Source organism: Zootoca vivipara, chromosome 5 (assembly GCF_963506605.1).
Source record: "Zootoca vivipara chromosome 5, rZooViv1.1, whole genome shotgun sequence".
NCBI classification, from domain to species: domain Eukaryota; kingdom Metazoa; phylum Chordata; class Lepidosauria; order Squamata; family Lacertidae; genus Zootoca; species Zootoca vivipara.
The window spans coordinates 75,188,217-75,206,763 of NC_083280.1; the positions used below are offsets into that span (position 1 = coordinate 75,188,217).

General features: G+C 46.2%; 2 protein-coding genes across 6 annotated transcripts in view; one reads left to right on the forward strand and one right to left on the reverse strand.

The window, feature by feature from the left end:
* FAM13C (family with sequence similarity 13 member C) overlaps positions 1 to 6,787 on the forward strand; it is a 61,678-nt gene extending 54,891 nt beyond the window's left edge. For 4 of the 5 annotated variants that reach the window (XM_035137981.2, XM_035137985.2, XM_060274963.1 and 1 more), the window contains 3 exons: positions 1,412 to 1,611; positions 2,534 to 2,635; positions 3,606 to 6,787. In XM_035137981.2, coding sequence (XP_034993872.2) covers positions 1,412 to 1,611; positions 2,534 to 2,635; positions 3,606 to 3,729 — 426 coding nt within the window. In that variant the 3' untranslated portion in view covers positions 3,730 to 6,787. The remainder of the gene's footprint in view (positions 1 to 1,411; positions 1,612 to 2,533; positions 2,636 to 3,605) is intronic. The other variant, XM_035137984.2, reaches the window with a different exon arrangement.
* Positions 6,788 to 11,044: 4,257 nt separating this feature from the next.
* Positions 11,045 to 18,547, reverse strand: part of PHYHIPL (phytanoyl-CoA 2-hydroxylase interacting protein like) — a 49,705-nt gene continuing 42,202 nt past the window's right edge. The window contains exons 3-5 of the mRNA XM_035138044.2: positions 17,711 to 17,885; positions 16,212 to 16,329; positions 11,045 to 12,153 (exon numbers count right to left, since the gene is read on the reverse strand). Coding sequence (XP_034993935.1) covers positions 11,619 to 12,153; positions 16,212 to 16,329; positions 17,711 to 17,885 — 828 coding nt within the window. The 3' untranslated portion in view covers positions 11,045 to 11,618. The remainder of the gene's footprint in view (positions 12,154 to 16,211; positions 16,330 to 17,710; positions 17,886 to 18,547) is intronic.

Here is an 18,547-nt window from a genome sequence, read left to right on the forward strand (position 1 = left end):
GGAATGTGTTGAGGGAATAGTACAACCAAGGGGACTGCAAAATAGCATTCCCAAGAATGGAATAGAAGCTGTTCAGAATGCTCAGTACAGTGTTTATTTAGGTTCCATCTTACCTCTCTGTATAATGATTGTTGTTTTTTTAAAATAATAATAATAAATTTACTGTTTTACAGTTTTAATTAACCCTGCAGATTGGCAACACATGCAGGACTACTGCTGGAAACCCGTGTTACGCTGGTGTTTTCCACACAGTGCTGGATTTGTGTATAAGCTAAACAAGCTATAGCTTAGGGCCCCCACTCTCTTGGGGGGCCCTCAAAAAAATTAAAGGAAAAAAAACCTGTATTAATTGTATTTCAGTTCAACAATTACTTTGCTAAAGCACATATTTCGTTATGTGCAAATGGCTTTAGATACCTATTAGGTCCATAAATTACCATATAGCATATATTCAACATGAAAAGCAGCGACAAATTGTTGTTGACAGAGGACAGCTGGACATATAAAGCTGGACATTACCTCCAGTAGCTTAGGGCCTCATCAAACCTAAATCAGGCCCTGTTTCCACAGCAGACTAGTAACCCTTGGAAGTTAAATATGTCCATATATCTGTAAATCCCTGGGAGCAACATCTGGGGGACACAGTTGACATGAGCACACTTTGTCCATTTCCACGCTTGGTGCATGACACAGGTCTTCACACTGGTGTTTCCCACAGAAATCCTGATGTGTCCTGCCTTTCCTTTCCCACATCCCTGGGTATCCCCATCTTTTGGATTAGGGAAGTTGCATCCCAGGCAGATTTGAGTCCCCCAGGTTCTCTTTTTTAAAAGAAGTAACCACTGTGTCTAGCTCAAACTTTGAAATACAAAGCTTGTACAGTGCTGGGAAACAGTGTCTTTTATGAGAATGAAGTAAGCCAAATTGCTTGTTGCTACCCCACTAAGGGTGTGCCTCACTTTCTTTTCTGTGGCAATCTGCTTACATGAGTAAGGCTGCAAACACAAGCATCATTCCCAAGAAATAAAATGCATTGGACTCAGCATTTTTACTTGTTTAGGACTGGGCTTCAAGGCCAGCTCCATGGAAATGGTTCTGAAGGAAAACTAGATCCCAGAAATTGCAGTTTCTTACATTCATATTAAGAGGCGGGGTCACACAAAGCTAATTCCCTTGTGGAAATGACGATGTGAATTCCTGATTAAGAGTGTGTAGCTTATCTGCTGAGGCAATTCTGTCAGTCACATTTTCTTAGCATTATTTTTTAACCATGGTTAATCTCATACACCTTCTATGGGACTTTTTCAGTAGTTATTTCTGGTGCAGATCTATTTTACGTTTCCTTCACCATTAATTTCTACCGATGTGCATGCAGGTGATTAATTTGATAACCCTTGTTCTGTGTTACAAGCAGGAGGAGGAAGATTCCGATGAAGATCACTCCCAGAGCAGCTATGAATTGTCCTCTGCCATGTCCCTCCATTTGCCTTCTGGTGAACATCTCTGTCATTCAGATGAGGAGAATGAGCCCGCCTTTGTGTCACCCCTGGATGAAAAGAAAGCAGTCAAACAGCCTGCCCTGTCAATGTCCAACTTGCATGAGGCCACAATGTGAGGACTGACTTTTGTTTCTTAAACTAAACAAAATAGCACAGTTATTCCTTAGGGGGATACGGTTTCCGACAAGATGCAGAAGTGTGGGGAACAAAAAGCACAAATGTCCCCGTCATCTCTTCGCATTGTGCTTTGAAGTGATCCTAAGCCATCTGTTCACATGCCTAATGTAACAGAGGATATATTTATTTGTTTCATGCCTGTGCTAATAGGCTTTTTATGGCATCGACAATGACCCACAGCTATAAACAGTAAATACGTACTGCAAATTGGCCTAATGTAGTACAACTATTCCTACTTCCCTAATAATAATAATAATAATAATAATAATAATAATAATAATAATAAATAGTGTAAAGGTAAAGGTACCCCTGACCATTAGGTCCAGTCACAGACGACTCTGGGGTTGTGTCGCTCATCTCGCTCTATAGGCTGAGGGAGCCGGTGTTTGTCCACAGACAGCTTCCGGGTCATGTGACCAGCATGAATAAGCTGCTTCTGGCGAACCAGAGCAGCACACAGAAATGCTGTTTACCTTCCCGCCGGAGCAGTACCTATTTATCTACTTGCACTTGACATGCTTTCGAACTGCTAGGTGGGCAGGAGCTGGGACCGAACAACGGGAGCTCACCCCGTCGTGGGGGTTCGAACCACCAACCTTCTGATCGGCAAGCCCTAGGCTCTGTGGTTTAGACCACAGCGCCACCCACGTCCTCTAGTGTAAAACTACATGGCTGTAAATCACTCTGTGTCTTGTCAGAACTTTCAATATCTATTGGAATTAATTAGCAAAATGCATCCTGTCCTAGGCACGGGCTGCAAGAGGAGCACCTGTTGAAGCTGCGTGCATATTCCTGATCCCAAATCTGTCACCTGTCTGTCACTTTAAGTGTTTTCAGACACAATTCTTTTTTCGCAGGCCTGTGCTGCTGGACCATCTCCGAGAAACGAGAGCTGATAAGAAAAGGCTAAGGAAAATGTTACGAGAATTTGAGGATCAGTTCTTTAAGCAAACAGGAAGGTAAGGCAACTACATTCATGTTTGGTCTCTGTACCCTTTCTGTATGTCGCTGCTGACCTAGACAGTCACAAATCCTGAAGAGTAGTTGCCTACAGATCTCTGAGTGAGCCTTTCCCTTGTAGTACTAAAACCCTGGGAACTTTCCTCTGGTGATTACACAAACCAAGATTTGCCAGGGATTTCTAATTTTGCCATAGCAAAGGCGCCCTTCTTTTCTTAGGAATTGAAATTGGCAGGCACACGTCATGTTCACAACTCTCTGCCCTCCACCACAAAAAAAGTTTATTGCTGAGGTTTGTAAGAATAAGAGGTATCTGCCTGCAGGAGAACTTCCTCCCTATGTGCCTGTGATTGGAAGGAGACAAGTTCAGAGGAGCCATTCATGCAGAGATACAATGGGCAGCCACTTTTGTCTGTCTGTCTGTCTGTCTGTCTGTCTGTCTGTCTGTCTATGTGTGTTGGGTTCCCAGACATCTTTATTTGTACCAGCATACTGGCAGTTTTAAGTTTGCCACAATGTACACTTTTGGGGATTACTCTCCTGCTCATTCCATGGGAGTATTTGCTGGCCATTTGTAGATGAGGAAAGCACCTATGATTTGTTGAAAAGAACACATATTAGAATAGCTCACGTACAGAGCAGACCCAATGGTCTTCAACATGTTAACAAATGTATTAATGTGTGTGGGTGCAGGGGTGCCCGACAGTCTCTGAACCCCACTGTTGCAAGCTTGCGTACAGTTCTCTCCCAACATTCACTTGCCTCTTCTTTGGAAGAAAACTCTCTGAATGTGGTTGGTTTTTTTAAATCAATTCCTAAAAACATACCTGCACTGTATCTTCTTCCCCCTTGTTATATGTGGGAACCTATAATTAAGGAGACTAACACAAAAGTCATATTTGAGCCAAAAGTGCTCTGCCAACGCTTGCTCCTTTTAAGTCCCAGCATTCAAATTTTACCACTTTACAGGACTCCCCAAAAGGAGGACCGCATCCCCATGGCAGAGGAGTACTTGGAATACAAGCACATCAAAGCCAAGCTCAGGCTGCTGGAGGTTCTCATCAGCAAGCACGATGTCTCCAAAACCATCTGAAGTCCAGTGGTTTGCAATAGTAAAACTCCTTGGTCTGGGAAAAGGAGAGAGAGAGAGAGGGTTGCACAGGTCTGGCTCTTCCTGCACAATGGCTTTGACACCTTGAAATTCTGATGCACTTTATTTATGTTCTACCGCTGCAGGTGAGCAAGAGAGTGAGAGAAAGGGGTGTGTGAATGCAGGAAGGAGGAGTGGTTGAATGGGAGGGCTAACACTTACCTGTGAGTCGTCTCTTGTTTCTGGAGCTGTTTTTCACTCGGGCAAGTTCCCCCTCGCTTTAGCCAAAAGGAGGTAATCGTATATGCACATTCAGAAAGCCGGGTTGGCGGGACTTCCTGTTTCACTTCAAAGCTCCACTGCGACATGTTTCCAGGCAGATGGTGCTAATTCAGCAACACTCAAAGGTATGGAAGGACAGTGCAATCATCCAAACAGGCTCGCCCAGGTTTTTATTTTGTCTCTTCCCACTTGGGCAGCATAGGACTAGAGAAAAAGAGAGGCATGTCAAAGTCTCTTGAGCTGCCCATCAGGTGAACTTGGAACACAATTCTAGGTAGGCCTACTAAAGCTACTAAGTCAGCATTATGAAGTGTCCTCCGCAATCTGATAGGCCTCTTTTATTTGTGATATTCCAGTGTGTAGCCTGGACAGCTTTTGTATCCCAGGATTCACTGGGAGGGCCAGAATGAAAACCATCCCTAATATTGGGAGGAGAGATGCATCAGAAAAGAACCTCTTTTCTGCCTGCTGGCCTAGGTAAAAAAAAGTACAGGTCACAGCGAAACTGTAGTTTTCCATCTCGGTTGAGGATAATGAAGGAAGGAAAACCAGCACACCCCTGCAGATGAAAACTTGACCAAAAACCCCCAGGAATGTGAGCAGCTGTCTTTGCTGGTTCAGTGTGCTCTAGAGGACCCTGTTTGCCCAAACACAACCATCAGTAATGTCAAGAATCTGACTTTCTCTGTAGATCAAATACCTGTGCAGGAGGGGACATTTTTGAGAATTTAATAGGCACCCAAGATGCAAGTTTTCATCCATCCTGCATTAGGGGGTTCCTGGTGCTCTTGTTTTCCCTCCAATAATTAACAGATAAGGACCATCTAAATCTACCAGTTTGGCAGAGGCACTTCTGACTTGATATGTATGCCACCCCTCCTGAAGTGGTGGATCCTGGGTGGAAGTGCAGGTCAAGTTAGCTCCTGCAGGATAAAGAGAGAATGAAGGATGGCTCTGATTTAGGCAACAACCTATCTTTGTGGAATGTACACAGATTGGACTGCATGGAAAGCACCACTGGTCCCTGCATCATTCAGGCTGTATTTAGGGTAGGTAGAAATTCTACTTTTCAGGTGCAGGGAACATGGGAAGAATTATGGCACAAAGGAAGAGCCTCAGATACCTAGTTCAGATACCAAATTTGGAGAGGGGTTCACACTTGGGGGGATGGGAGTATTATGGGTTTGAGGCAGGAGCAGGAGGTGATGTGGTCTGAATCAATGGTAGGTAGCACCGGAGCTTCCAGGTGTTTTGGAGTATAGTTCCCACCTGTTAGCCGTGCTGACTGGGGCTTATGGGAGTTGGAGTCCAAAACATATAGAGGGTACCATGTTGGATGCATGAGAGCACCCAGATGTTGTGGGTGGGTGTAATCCTGTGGAAGAATAGAAGTATGCAGAGCTTGTCTGAGCTGTTTGTGAGTGTGTGCTGTAATTCCATGCAAGCGGCTAAAAAAAACCCATGCAAGCAGCATAACATATGGAACTGGGTATAGAATTCCATTTCCTGACAATGGTAGCTTTTTATCTCCTTATTTTTTTGGGGGGGGGGGGTAAAAATAGGAAGGAGGCTCCTACCTCTTGGTTTGCAAAGGCATGCTTATGAAAGTGTGTGTGGGCAACACTTAGTGAAATGTCAGAAGGCAGCATGGTAACTGCATAGGATTTGCAGTGGTGTGACTTCAGGGCCCATAACGGCTTTTCCGTCACCGTGATTAAAGAGTCACAGAGGTGTGTGCAGCAAGATAAATTATGACTATTTGCGTAATGTACACAGGTTGTAGAATTCTGTTTTTCTAGGTGAAGAATTTGCCTTACTCATTTTCATTGCAATACCATAGCCTGCCCATTTCCCCCACCCAACAGAAGCCCGTGTAAATGGCAGCTATTCCTTCTGGATCCCCAGCTCTGTGAAGGTTAAAGAGGCTGTCTTCTCTACACAACTCAAGGGGTATTCAGATCACCATCCAGTTCCTGCCATGCTGGCACATCAAGGCAAGAGCGGGTCTGCTCAGGCTGAAGCAACCTTTCCTGAGCTGGAAAGCTAGGGAGAGCAAGCTAGCGGAGCTTCATTGTTCTGAAAAAAACAACAACCAGGGTCTTCTGGGTCTAAATATGCGTATTGGAGGAAGCTAACTGTAGCAGGAACCTAACTTAGGCTTTGGACGATGGGCCCAGCTTCCTGAATTTGCATAGCAGTCCTTGATTTTGGCTGAGTGAGAGGAAAACCCCAACAAGGCATTGCAACACCTGCCTTGCCAGGGAAGACGAGGTTTCTCTTTGAAGTGCACTGTGTAGAAAGTTGCAGAAGGAGAGAAGAAAAGCAGGGGAAGGAGGAGGAAGATTATTGTTCCTCATTTTACCCTCTCCTCTTTTTCCACTACCCAGTCATTATTTCTGGCTGTGTGGCTGCCTCTGCTATGGTTAGCAGGTGCCCCATTCAAGCAGAGGGGCTGCAGTGGAAGCTGTCCAGCCCTCAAGACAGCTTTGGGGGTGGGGGCCTAAGGTTGTGTGTATGTATGTGAAGCTTGCCGCTTCCCATTGCCCCCAAAGCCAAGACTCAGGGAGAGGACCCCCCCCCCACCTCCTGCTCTCAGAAACTGTGAAGGAACAATTCCTAAGTTTAAAGGATCCTCCAAGGGGGGGTCAGATTAGGCTTGGAGCTCCCTCCTTCTCCATAAACACACCCTCCACCTGCCTCCGCTCACATTATCCCTTCCTTCTGCCCCTCACCCAAAGCCACTCCTGCTGGGGTCTTATTTTTTTTTTCTGCACGCTCCCCCCCCCCCTAATTGAAGAGACCCACCACAGGCCTACCCCTGGATGTATTTTGGTGCCTAGCCTGTTCGTATGCAGGTGACACCCACACGCTCTCACCCATTTACTAATAGGAGTGATGACCTAATCGGCCGATTTGAATCACATGTATTTTACTAGGTGGATGCCATCTAGGTTTGTAAGAGCAACAAAACATCGCTTGTGTGTGTGTGTGTGTGTGTGTGTGTGTGTGTGTGGTGGAAGGGAAGGAGTCAGCAGCTTGTATTGCACATGCCGTTTGCCATTTTAGGTACAATTCCAAAAACAATGATGTTTGCAATGTCCACTTGGATCATTAGACCTGTACCTTATGAGCTGGCAGTTTCTAGATAATTATATTCATGGCCATTTATAACCACTGGTTGCAGAACAATTAAAACAAAAAGATAAAATGACAGACAGCTGGGCTTCCAGACCCAACTCTCTTGTCAATAATGCTTGGTTTAGATAAATGGGTTTTGGTGGGCCGAGCACTTCTGTGAGACAGGGCGAAGCCCACTTTCCCTACCCACTTGTGCTTGTCTTGTACAGAGTCAGACCATTTCCATCTAGCTGAGCATTGTTTACTGGCAGTGTCTTTTCAGGGATGGTTCTCTCCCAGCCCTACCTAGATGTCAGGGATTGAACCAGCGAACTTTTGCATGCAAAGTATATGTTCTGTCACTGAACTATGGTCTTTCATTTGGCATTCTACAGTTGTATGACTTTTTTTAAAAATAAAAAACTTCCTCTCTCATTGCTCCCAGTGGGAGGAAAGTTGCAGTAGCTTCAGGACTGGAATGCCCCCCTCACCCAAATTCAGGGGACATACCAGGGCTTTGTATCCTGTAGATCCAGCACCTCGTCCATCCTGCTCTGGTGCGCTTCCTGTTTGTCCTCTCAGGTGTTGCAGGTCTGGTCATGGAGAACTGCCAGCTGCTGACCTTTCAAGGCAGATCTCTCTCTCACACCCTCATGAGAGGGAGAGGGAACAAACTACAAGAAGATTCCACCTCAACATTAGGAAGAACTTCCTGACAGTAAGAGCTGTTCGGCAGTGGAATTTGCTGCCAAGGAGTGTGGTGGGGTCTCCTTCTTTGGAGGTCTTTAAGCAGAGGCTTGACAGGCATATGTCAAGAATGCTTTGATGGTGTTTCCTGCTTGGCAGGGGGTTGGACTGGATGGCCCTTGTGGTCTCTTCCAACTCTATGATTCTATGAAATCCTGTGGCGCCAGGGACACCCTCCCAGGAGCTATAGAATTCACACCTAGAGAAATCTAAAAAGCAAACAAACCATGGATTTTAAAAAGTAAGAGAGGTGGAGTGTATGACAGGTGGCTTTTTTTATCCCTTAGCTCATGGCAAAGGAGTCGGCCAATTAATTTTTCCAGGCTTCATCTCTGGCATGGACTGCAAAATGCCAGGGAGGTCCGGCATGAAAATAGCTATCAGGAGCAGGACTCTTCTGTGCATTGTCTGCCAGTCTAGTTTTTCTTTAATAGTTGCAAGTTTTTGTGAGCATGTCTCATTGTTGTTGACTTTATTCACTCATTATTCAACCACTCCAAAGCCAAAACATCAGAGTGAGTGGATCTTAAGACACAGTTATGATGATCCAAGCTGGTTACAGGTACTTTTAAGTTTTGGAGTTTTACCCATTTTGGCAAAGTCACGCAGCCTGGCCCATGGCATTTGGCTCTAGTGTTGTCGCTTGCACCCCCATTATCCCATTCCTAGAGCCTCTTGCTTTCTCGAGGAACCTTGATTACAGTGTGTGCACTGAGGAACTAAAGCTTGCGGCACTCAGACTTAAATGGCAGTCCTTGAGATGGGATGGATTAAGGTCTCTGAATAATGTTAGCAGAGGGTTTTCTAGAGTTCCTGTTTTTGCCAGAGCCACTACACCACCACCAGCAGCACTCGCTGTTGTTGAGCCCCAGCGCTGCTGCAGACAAAGGACAGTGGCTGCCAGCTGCCCAAACAGCAGCTGTGCTCTCCAGTAGTTGTGATGTTGTGCATAGATTCAAGGGATGCTGGGTTTTCTTTGGAAGCTTATTGGGGTTTCGCCAGAACAAGGCCAGTAATGCTATACTAGCAGTTCCGAAAGCTTTATCCGTCATGATCATCTCCCTTACAAAGTGCACCCAGAATTAATGGTGTTGCAAATGGGGAGTAATAGGATCAGCAGGGTTGGTGACTGTATACAAAACTGACTGTTTCCATGCCCAAACCGTTATTAAGTTACTCTGATTGTAGTTCTTCCAGAAGCTTTAGAAGCAGGTTGTGTGTTGGATGTCGCTGGAGCCGGGAAAAGGTTACCCATCACTTGAGCCCTTAACTCATAGAGCGAGGTAAAATAGCTTAAGATAATGCTGAAGCAGAACAAAGAGGTTAAAAAATAGTAATTTTGAAAAGTCTCAGCTATTTGGTGGGGTATGGGGACACTAAATATGGCATATATAAGGGAGAAAAAACTTAAACAGGAAAGAGTGGCTATTTACAAAATGACCAGGCAATGTAAAGCTACTCCATCCTTTTAAGCAGAAATTGATAGAAACCGAAATGAAGCAAAGTGAAGCAAAGTTATTAATGGCATATGCCAATCTTTATTTCTGTAGCACTTTTCCTTAGCCCAGTGCTATAATTTGTTTTGCTTTTTCCTGACAACCAAAGCTTATTTGAAAGCATGCACTTTGTAGGACCTTAATAATTCCTGTGTGATGATTGCCAAGATAGTTTATTTAAAAAATAGTGACAATAGTTTATTGCATTATGATATTTTGGATAGATCAATGTATGCAGATTATTTAATCTAAGTGTCATGGTTATGAACTGAAGGAGGCTGGGCTTCTTTTCTGGTTTACTGTGATAGATTATAAACATGGATATATTATACCCCCCACCCCACCCCACCCAGTCTTGCTGTTAAAAAAGGAACACATCTTTATAAACAGAGGTAAATTTGCAATAGATCACGCCTGAGTGACACATGAATTCCAGGGGAGAGGGGCAGTCGGCGAGTTCGCACCGCTCACTGGCAAACACAGTTTTCGGTGGCAAAGAGGTTTGAGAAAGAGCTCCAGGTAGAGATATATGTACTGTCTTTAGTGTTCTTGTTTTGTCATTTTGTACCAATGACAAGAAAACCAGGGGCATAATCCTTAGTCTTCCAGCACTGCTTCTGTAAAGGTGGGGGATCCCTGGGTGAACTGTATGTGAGGTCATTGTGCACTGCCTCTAATGTGGGGCTGAGCTTAACTGTGTGGTCCTGTCCTTGAGTGCAGGGCTTTATTTTCACAAATATCCGGCACGGGGTTGGGGTACAATCCAAGTCAGAACTGTGCAGTTAAGGTTGCGTGCAGCTTGGCCCTGAGCTGAGCTGAGCTGTGAGGGCTAGCAGGGAGAGGCCTCCATAAATGCCTCCAGGGGATCCCCCTCCTTGCGAACAGAGCTGAAGACAATAGATTGTACCTCAGCTCTTTTTGCTATAGTAATAAAAGAAGCTGTTGATTTCATGACGCCTATTTAGCCACAAAACTTGTTCTTTTTTATTTATTTCTGCTGTATGTAACGTTGAAGCATGGTTTTTAAAGAGAAAAGCAAGACAAAAAGAACTTTCAAAAAACATTTGTGGGATCATGTCACACTGCTTATATACCTAAGTGGAATTTTTAAATTTATTTTTTTTAAAAGAATGATGTAATGTTTCAGTGTAATTGGCTTGATCATTTATATAACTTTTATGAATCAGAATGGTCTCCTTCATAATGGTCTCCTTCATAAATCTGTTTTAATTAAAAGTCATGTCAGAGCAACAGGAACAGATACACAAGAATTTGAAGTTTACAAACTACATCTTTGATAAGGGAAAAATGGTTTCATGACATTATGTATACAGTTGCTATTAAAATGTATCTATATATTCTATATGATTGTATAATATTTTATACAACAGTACAAATAAAATATTTTTCTATTTATTATGTTGAAACACAGGTGGATTTTTTCCCTGCTTGTTAGCTAATATAAATAACATAAATAACACTGTCAAACAACACATTGGAAGTGCTGACATTTTTTTTCCTAGGCTGCAAGAGTTAAATCATGCTGCAATTACACCCTTTCATGCTGTTTGGAGATATCTCAGTTAAGTTGTTCAGTAGATTAAAATGAATACATATTTAAAACATTTAGAAGCCAGTAGGTTGTTTTTTTTATTTCGCTAAAGCTTGTTTAATAAGAAAATGGAACACCAATTGCAGCATCTAGATATATAAATGGTTGCTAGAAAGAAAAAAACCAAGATTCCTAACAGTTGACAAGCACTGGTGGACCAAGAAGGTAAGGAATATATACTAAGGGCAGAACTACATGCTTCACTGGCTACAGTGCTGCCAATGACATCATGCCCAGGTTGGATGGTCACTCTCCCCGACAACGCTTGGGCACACTTACCTGAGTTGCAATTTGCCATCATGCTAAGTGCTGCCCACCAACGGTTTTTGAATGTGGACAGGAGGCTACAGAAACATGAGGACAACACAACATGGGGTGAGTGTGCCTGCCCTAAATATTACACTGGGGAAGGGGAAAATCTGGACACAGGGTGCCATGGTGGTGGTGGTAGGGCTGCTCTGTGCCAGCTGCATTGTTAAGCTCTGCTTGAAGATGACTATTGAGGAATTTGATCACTGGTGTTTGCTCTTGGTAAGAACGGCATTATGCATGCGTCTGATGAGAATGGATGGCAATGGGGAATAGGCCACAGAGAAGGCTCCTAAGGAAGAGTTGGGGGGGGGGAGAGAACCACCGAATTAACGTCCAACACTGATGTTACACGTCTTGCAGCTGGGATCTTTCTTAGCATTGGCCGTTGACGAGCTCATTAGCTGGTGGCCTGTGATTTCCGCAACGGTGCCGAGGGAGAGATCCACAGGGTCAGTGTAAATCACTTCCAAGATTACATCCTGCGCGTGGTGGTAGATCATCGCCCCGTCTTCTTCAGTGCAGGTCAGAAATTTGTTATCCTGCAAGTTGAGCTGAGGGAGGCGCTGCTTACAGAACTCGTCTCCTGGCGACCCGGCGGGCGCGAGGACGAGGATGACATAGTGGTAGGCTGTGTACATGCAGTAGAAGTCCCCAAAGTACAAGTTAGTATTTGGGTTGAAAAGTTTTTCTGCCGCTATCTCAAACCTGTATCTTCCGTAGGGCGAATCCTGTGGGGGCTTCCCGGTGTTGAATTCGGTGTGGCAGCTGAAGAAGATGCCCTCCAGCTTCCCGCTGATGGGAGAGCCGTGGCTCCCGCTGTTATCCTTGACTGAAGGCTGCAGAGCGCTCCCGTGCTGCTCTCTAGAAATGAAGGATGGGTAATGGTTTATATTTACAGGGGTGAGCGAGATGTTAGGAACTTAAAGAAGCTGCCTTGGGTCAAGGAAGTGGCTTTAAACCAGATCCCTGGTCCATTTAGCTCAGTAGCAGTTGCTACCAAGGTGAACCACTGTACAGTGGTGCCACGCTAGACGAAATTAATTCGTTCCACAGGTCAATTCGTGTAACGAATTCTTCATCTAGCGAGTCCCGGTTTCCAATAGGAATGCATTGAAACTTAATCAATGCGTTTCTATGGGGGACTGGCGGCGGGGAAGGCAGGCAGGCAGGCGCTTGCTCTCTTGCCTGCCTGCCTTCCCCACCGCCTGTCACACAGCACCCACCGATCTTCGGATCTGTCCCCCGATGCACTACGGATCGGAGAAGCAGGCAGGGAGACTGCAACAGCCCGCAGCTTCCCGGACTGTTGCCATCTCCCTGCCTGCTTCCCCGAGCCGAAGCGCATTGGGGGAGGGAGCCAAATTCCTCCCCTTCTTCCCGCTGCCGCCAAGCCAGTCCCTGAGCTGAAGTGCGGCGCGGGAGGGGGCTTTTCGCCGTTTGCCTCCCCCTTGGGGGAATGCAAACGGCGAAAAGCCCCCGCTGCTGACTGCCTTTGGCTGGGGGACTGGCTGGGCGACAGTGGGAAGAAGGGGAGGAATTTGCCTCCGCTTCCCCCCCCCCACACACTGCCCGGGAATCGGACGAGGTTTGAGAAGCCTCGTCCCATCCCCGCAGTGTTGGGCGGTGGGGGGGGAAGCGGAGCATCCTCCGCTTCCCCCCCCCACTGCCCGGGGATCGGACGAGGCTTCAGAAGCCTCGTCCCATCCCCGCAGTGTCGGGGGGGGGAAGTGGGATGTCAAGCCCTCTACGATCCCCGCTGTGTGACAGGCGGGATGGGGGGGGGGAAGACAGAAAAGATCCTGCCTTCCCCCCCCATCCCGCCCGACACACAGCGGAGGATCGTAGGGGCGCCGGGCGGGTCTCTTTGCTGTGAGGAGGCGAAGCGTCGGCAGCTCAGCGCACCCCGGGCAAAGAGACCCGCCGCCATAGACGCGGGTCTCTTTGCCCGGGGAGGTGCACTTAGCCTCCGGTCGCCGCCGCCTGTCAGCTGTTGAGTGGCTTCAGGCCGCTCTCCAGAGGCACGCGTGCACCTCAGGATAGCGGCCTGAAGCCGCTCAGCAGGTGACAGGCGCAGTGGAGGCGCCCCCAGGCGCCCCGGCTTTCTCAGGGAAGGCAAGCGGGGGACACGTAGCCCGCCCGCTTGCCTTCCCCGAGAAGGCAGTCAGCAGCGGGGGCTTTTCGTCATTTGCGTTCCCCCAAGGAGGAGGCAAATGACAAACAGCCCCTGCAGCTCACTGCCTTCGGCTTGGGGACTGGCTGGGCGACAGCAGGAAGAAGGGGAGCAATTCCTCCCCTTCTTCCCGCTGTCGCCCAGCCAGTCCCCCAGCCGAAGTGCGGCACGGGAGGCAGCTTTTCGTCGTTTGCCTCCCCCTTGGGGGAACGCAAACGGCGAAAAGCCCCCGCTGCTGACTGGCTTGGTAGTGGCGGGATGAAGGGGAGGAATTCCTCCCTTCTTCCTGCCGCCAAGCCAAAGCCACCTTCCCTTGGCAGCAGCGACCGCTTTATGCTGGGCGGCAGCGGGAGAAGCGGTTCCTCTGCTTCTCCCGCCACCGCCTGGCACAAAGCCGGTTTCGCTTCCCTCGGCAGCTGCTGCCTGGCTTCAGACAGCGGCTGCCAAGGGAAGCAGCTGTGTGCCAGGTGGCGGCGGGAGAAGCGGCTCCTCCGCTTCTCCCACTGCCGCCTGGCACAAAGCCGACATCGGACGGGGCTTCGGAGAGGCGCAGCACTTCTCTGAAGCCCCGTCCGATGCTCCCAGGTGTCCATGGCGTGGTAGTGGGCCGAGAAGTGGGGGAACGGATCAGTTCCTCCACTTCTCCCCCCTTCTTCCCACGCTACAGCCCTTTGTGTTCCGCTGGTCTCTGCCGGTTGCCCCTCACCGGCAGAGACCAGCGGAACACAAAGGGGAACGAACTGCAGCGCAGGAAGAAGGCAAAGGAAGATCAGCTGAGAGGCGGTGACAGCTGTCAGCGCCTATCAGCTGATCTTCCTTTGCCTTCTTCCTGTGCTGCAGCTCATTCCCCTTTGCTAGACGAATGCCCCTAGGTTTTGCAATTGAAGGTTTTTATGACCACATTTCGCAAGACGAAGCGTTGGCCATAAAAAACCTCATCGTCTTGCGAGGCAACCTCCGATCGCAAAACCTATCCATATAGCAGAAAATTCGTCTTACAGGGCATTCGTCTAGCGAGGCACCACTGTATTTATACACCTCCTGCCACCCACAAAAGCATATACCCCTTTCCCATGCAGGAAAACAAGCTACGTAAGTCTGTAGGCACAGATCTCACATTCTAGCTACGGTATTTAAAATGGCACCAAATGTGCTTTTGGTGTACAAAACCTCTGAGAATTGCTTTCAGGGAGGGCCAGTCATGTATTGCCAGTGCCAGTGGAGAACAGATTTCAAGTCTGGAAAAAGGGTCTGTTGGGACTGGAATCGAGTATCAAGAAAGAGAGTGTGGCTGGCTGGTACACTGAATGTGGGAATTCCATGCTGCAACATTTTGCTGCAGGCACCAGCAGTAGTAGCAGCAACAACCACCTCCCTGATTCTGCAGCACAGATCTTTTCTGTGTGGGGCCAATTCCTAAGACTTGCTACACAGATGCATACAGAATGTGCCACATGGGGGGAGGGCCAATCATTTGAAACAAAACTAACTATTCATGCAAGGGCAGAGAGTTATTGACTTCACCAGTTCTATGCTACTATACTTTTAACTGCAGCCACAAGGCAAACTTTAAATATTTATCTTCCTGAAAGTTCCACCTTTCTGTTTTCCTAAAACAAGACTCTGAGAAGAAAGTGTATTCAAAATAAGATTAAGCTGCTGCAGATGAGCTAAACATCAAAACCAGAGATAAGCATCAGTAAATAAAATCCATCACCAGGTAACCATTCTTGAACGGCAGTATAGTGACATCCAGTGGCCAGTTAAGCTAATTGTAGACCATCCCCCCCCCCCCCCCGGCCACAGGTCTGGATATATTACAGAACATTCTACACTGATTCAAGTACATTAGAACAGAATAATTAGCCTGGTTCACACATCATGGTAAGCAAGGTATGGTTTATCATGAGTGAGCAATTGTGCTCATGCAGCCTGCTAAAATTGTGCCCTACTCCTCCTTTTCCCTAGTTCAAAACAAACCATGAAAGGAAGCCAAAGTTTGTTCTTGGCTTCCGCCCCTGGTCTGTTTTGGAGATGAACAAGCTATGAGTGCTGGTTAGCACATAACACAACTTCAGCACCCTGTTTTGCTTCTGCCTAGCTTGGGAAAGGGGGCAGGAGTTTAGCAGGGCGAAGCAACATGTTTTGCTCACTGATGGAAAGTCAAAGTTTGGCTTACTGACCTCCTTGCTAATTATCTGTTTGAGGAAAGGGAAGAAACAGAATCCTGTCTCCTTTCCCAAACAGGTGAAGTTGCATATGGGATTCTCAGTGGAGCGGCTGTAGAATTATATTGCTCCCTCTAATGCAGGGGAACTCAGACAGGCCATGTCAGCCCCACTGAGAAGCAACATGGGATATCTGTATGCAGAAGTATATGCATATATTTTTAAAGAGAAGTGCACAGCACAATGTTTGTTACAAGTCCCATATGTCTTTTGTACTCTAACTGAATCCCAACAATGGCAAATTATGAATAAATGACTGTATTTGAAGTTTTTAAAAGTCTTGTTTTATGCATGTTACTTTATAAAGCTGCCACCCACCTGAAGCTCTCAGAGGTGGCAGAGATTATGCAAACGAGTACCTGGCTACTAACTTCACCATGTATATCACATATTGGTAGCCAATGCTAATAAATAAAGAAGCTTACAAATAGGCAGCTTCCTTGTTCAGTATACAGTAGAGAAAACCTTGTCCTCTGCTCCGTGCAGAGATATTTTTCTTTGACAAATCCTGGTTCTCTTACCTGATGTAGTCAAAGTATTCCTTGTGCTGGTTCCGATAAAACACAGAAAATTTAAGCATGCGCCCTGCAATCACTTCCGCCTTTTCCAAAAGCTGTGTTAAGTGGACCTTTGAATAATCTGTGAATAAAAAACAGTCTGCTAGTGGGAAGCAACACATGATGTTTTCCAAAGTCCACATGGTGATGCTCTACGCTGTGGGGTGAGACACAGGTCAGTGGGGTCCCCTGGAGCGACGATCACGTTGGACGTTCTCCTGCTCTCATTCTACCTTTAGAGAACATTCGAAACACGATTCTTTCACTCAAAGAACCTGGGCAATGTAGTTACAATTCCCAGACACCCTTAATGAACTGCAGTGCCCGGAATTTATTTTGGGAGAAAGAATGTGTTCAGACAGCCACTCACATATTTTTCACGTTTTTTTTCAATGTCTATTCCATCCTTCGTCCGTAGATCTCAGGGCAGTTCACAAGATAATATATATAACACAAAAAGCGTAAGACCAAACAAACACAAAAAGACCAACCAACAACTCCGACAAACACATAGGATGTTAATTATCCAAAGGCTTGGTTGAAGAAGAAAGTTTTCACCTGGCGCCTAAAGGTGTATAATCAAGGCACCAGGCAAAACCTCCCTGGGGAGAGCATTCCACAGACAGGGAGCCACTGCAGAGAAGGCCCCGTTCTCAGGTTGCCACCCTCCAGAATTCTTGTGGAGGGGGCACATGAAGGGTGTCGGATGCTGATCTCAGGGTCTGAGCATAATTTTTTTTCTACCTAAAAACACAGGGTGGACTTCAACACCACACTGCTACAAATGTTCCATTGGTGCAAAATGCTTCATTCAGCTTGGCAGATGGGACGATTCCCCCTCTCCTCCTGCTGAGGGCTGTCCTGGGGCTTCTCCCAACCCCACAGGGACAATTTTGGGGTGCGCAGAGGTGCAAAGGAAAGGAGATGGGGAGAAGCACCATTGCTCACGTAGAAGTCCTTGCACAGGGCTCATAAGGTGAATCCCACCCATAAGGGATTAGCTCCAGACTAACACGCTATTAAGAGCTTCCTCCCAAACCCACTAATTAACACAAATCACACTAACCTCTAAGCTTTCAAAGTGTTTTAGTTCCAAGTGAAAAGCAGAAATAACAATGTTATGTTATTTCTGCTCACAGCAGCAGGAGAAGTAAATATATTATTAATATTACAATCGGTGTAGGCCCATAAAAGGATAACGTTGGTGCCTTCACACAGAAGGGAATTGCCAAAAGCAAAATAGCCTGGAAGGATGTGTGCATTGTAAAAAAAAGTATCAATTAATGGCAAGTCTGTAAAACAGTGATCTGTTGCAAACAGAAATGAGTTAAGTCGCACATCTTGAAGATGCTTCTTTTCTATGGGTGATTTGCAACTAAGTCAGCAAACCCAGTGAAATAAATGGACATACATTACTTAAGCCCATGACCCCATGAGCTGGATCTTCATAGCAAAGAGCTCACCTCCTGTACAAAATTCTATGATTTCGCTCCATTCTGAAACCATGTAATCACCATCAACTTGCTTTGATGCAGTTTGCACGGCAACGGTGTACTCAGTTCTTGGACTCAGGAACCAATGTCCACGGACAGTCATGGGCAGGGGAACAGCCTTTGCCACTAGTTTTGTGGGTACATCCTAATTGGGCAGACAAAATGGGAAGATCAGGTGCATGCAGAAATAGCAGTAGCAACAATGATCATTCTAGTCTCAAGTGCCTCATACAATTAGGCACTGTGCAATGATTTAAAATGTTTATTGTTAGGGGTGGATGAAAAAACAGCCCATTTAAATACAGCATGTCTCTCAGAACAGGAATTTCTAAATGCGTTTTATATTGTCTTTGAGCCAAGTGCAGTGCTGGAGCATTTGGAAATGCACAAAATCTATGGATAACTACGTACAAATCCATGCATTAGTCAGGTAGGTCTGAATTAGATTTGTTTGTATTGAAATCTGAAAAATACCCATCTCTTCAAGCATCCCCCCATACAAACTAAATAAATAGATTTTTAAAGTTCTGTTGGTGCCTAGGCTGCCATGTTAAATATATGAGCCTTCCTTTTTTATGGTCTCTAGTTGAAATCCTGCTTTCCTATCTTGCATTAGTCACCCCAATAAAATCAACTGAATGGTTGACTTTGGGCAATGCAAAGTATTTGGCTAGGAATCCTTCTAATACAGCAATTGCTTTCTGATGAAACTGGAATTACATTAAGGCAGAGCAGCATTACCTGCTATTATGCTAAAGCAGTGTGCATAGTTCACAAAATTTAATTTGCATTTTGAACACATGCACC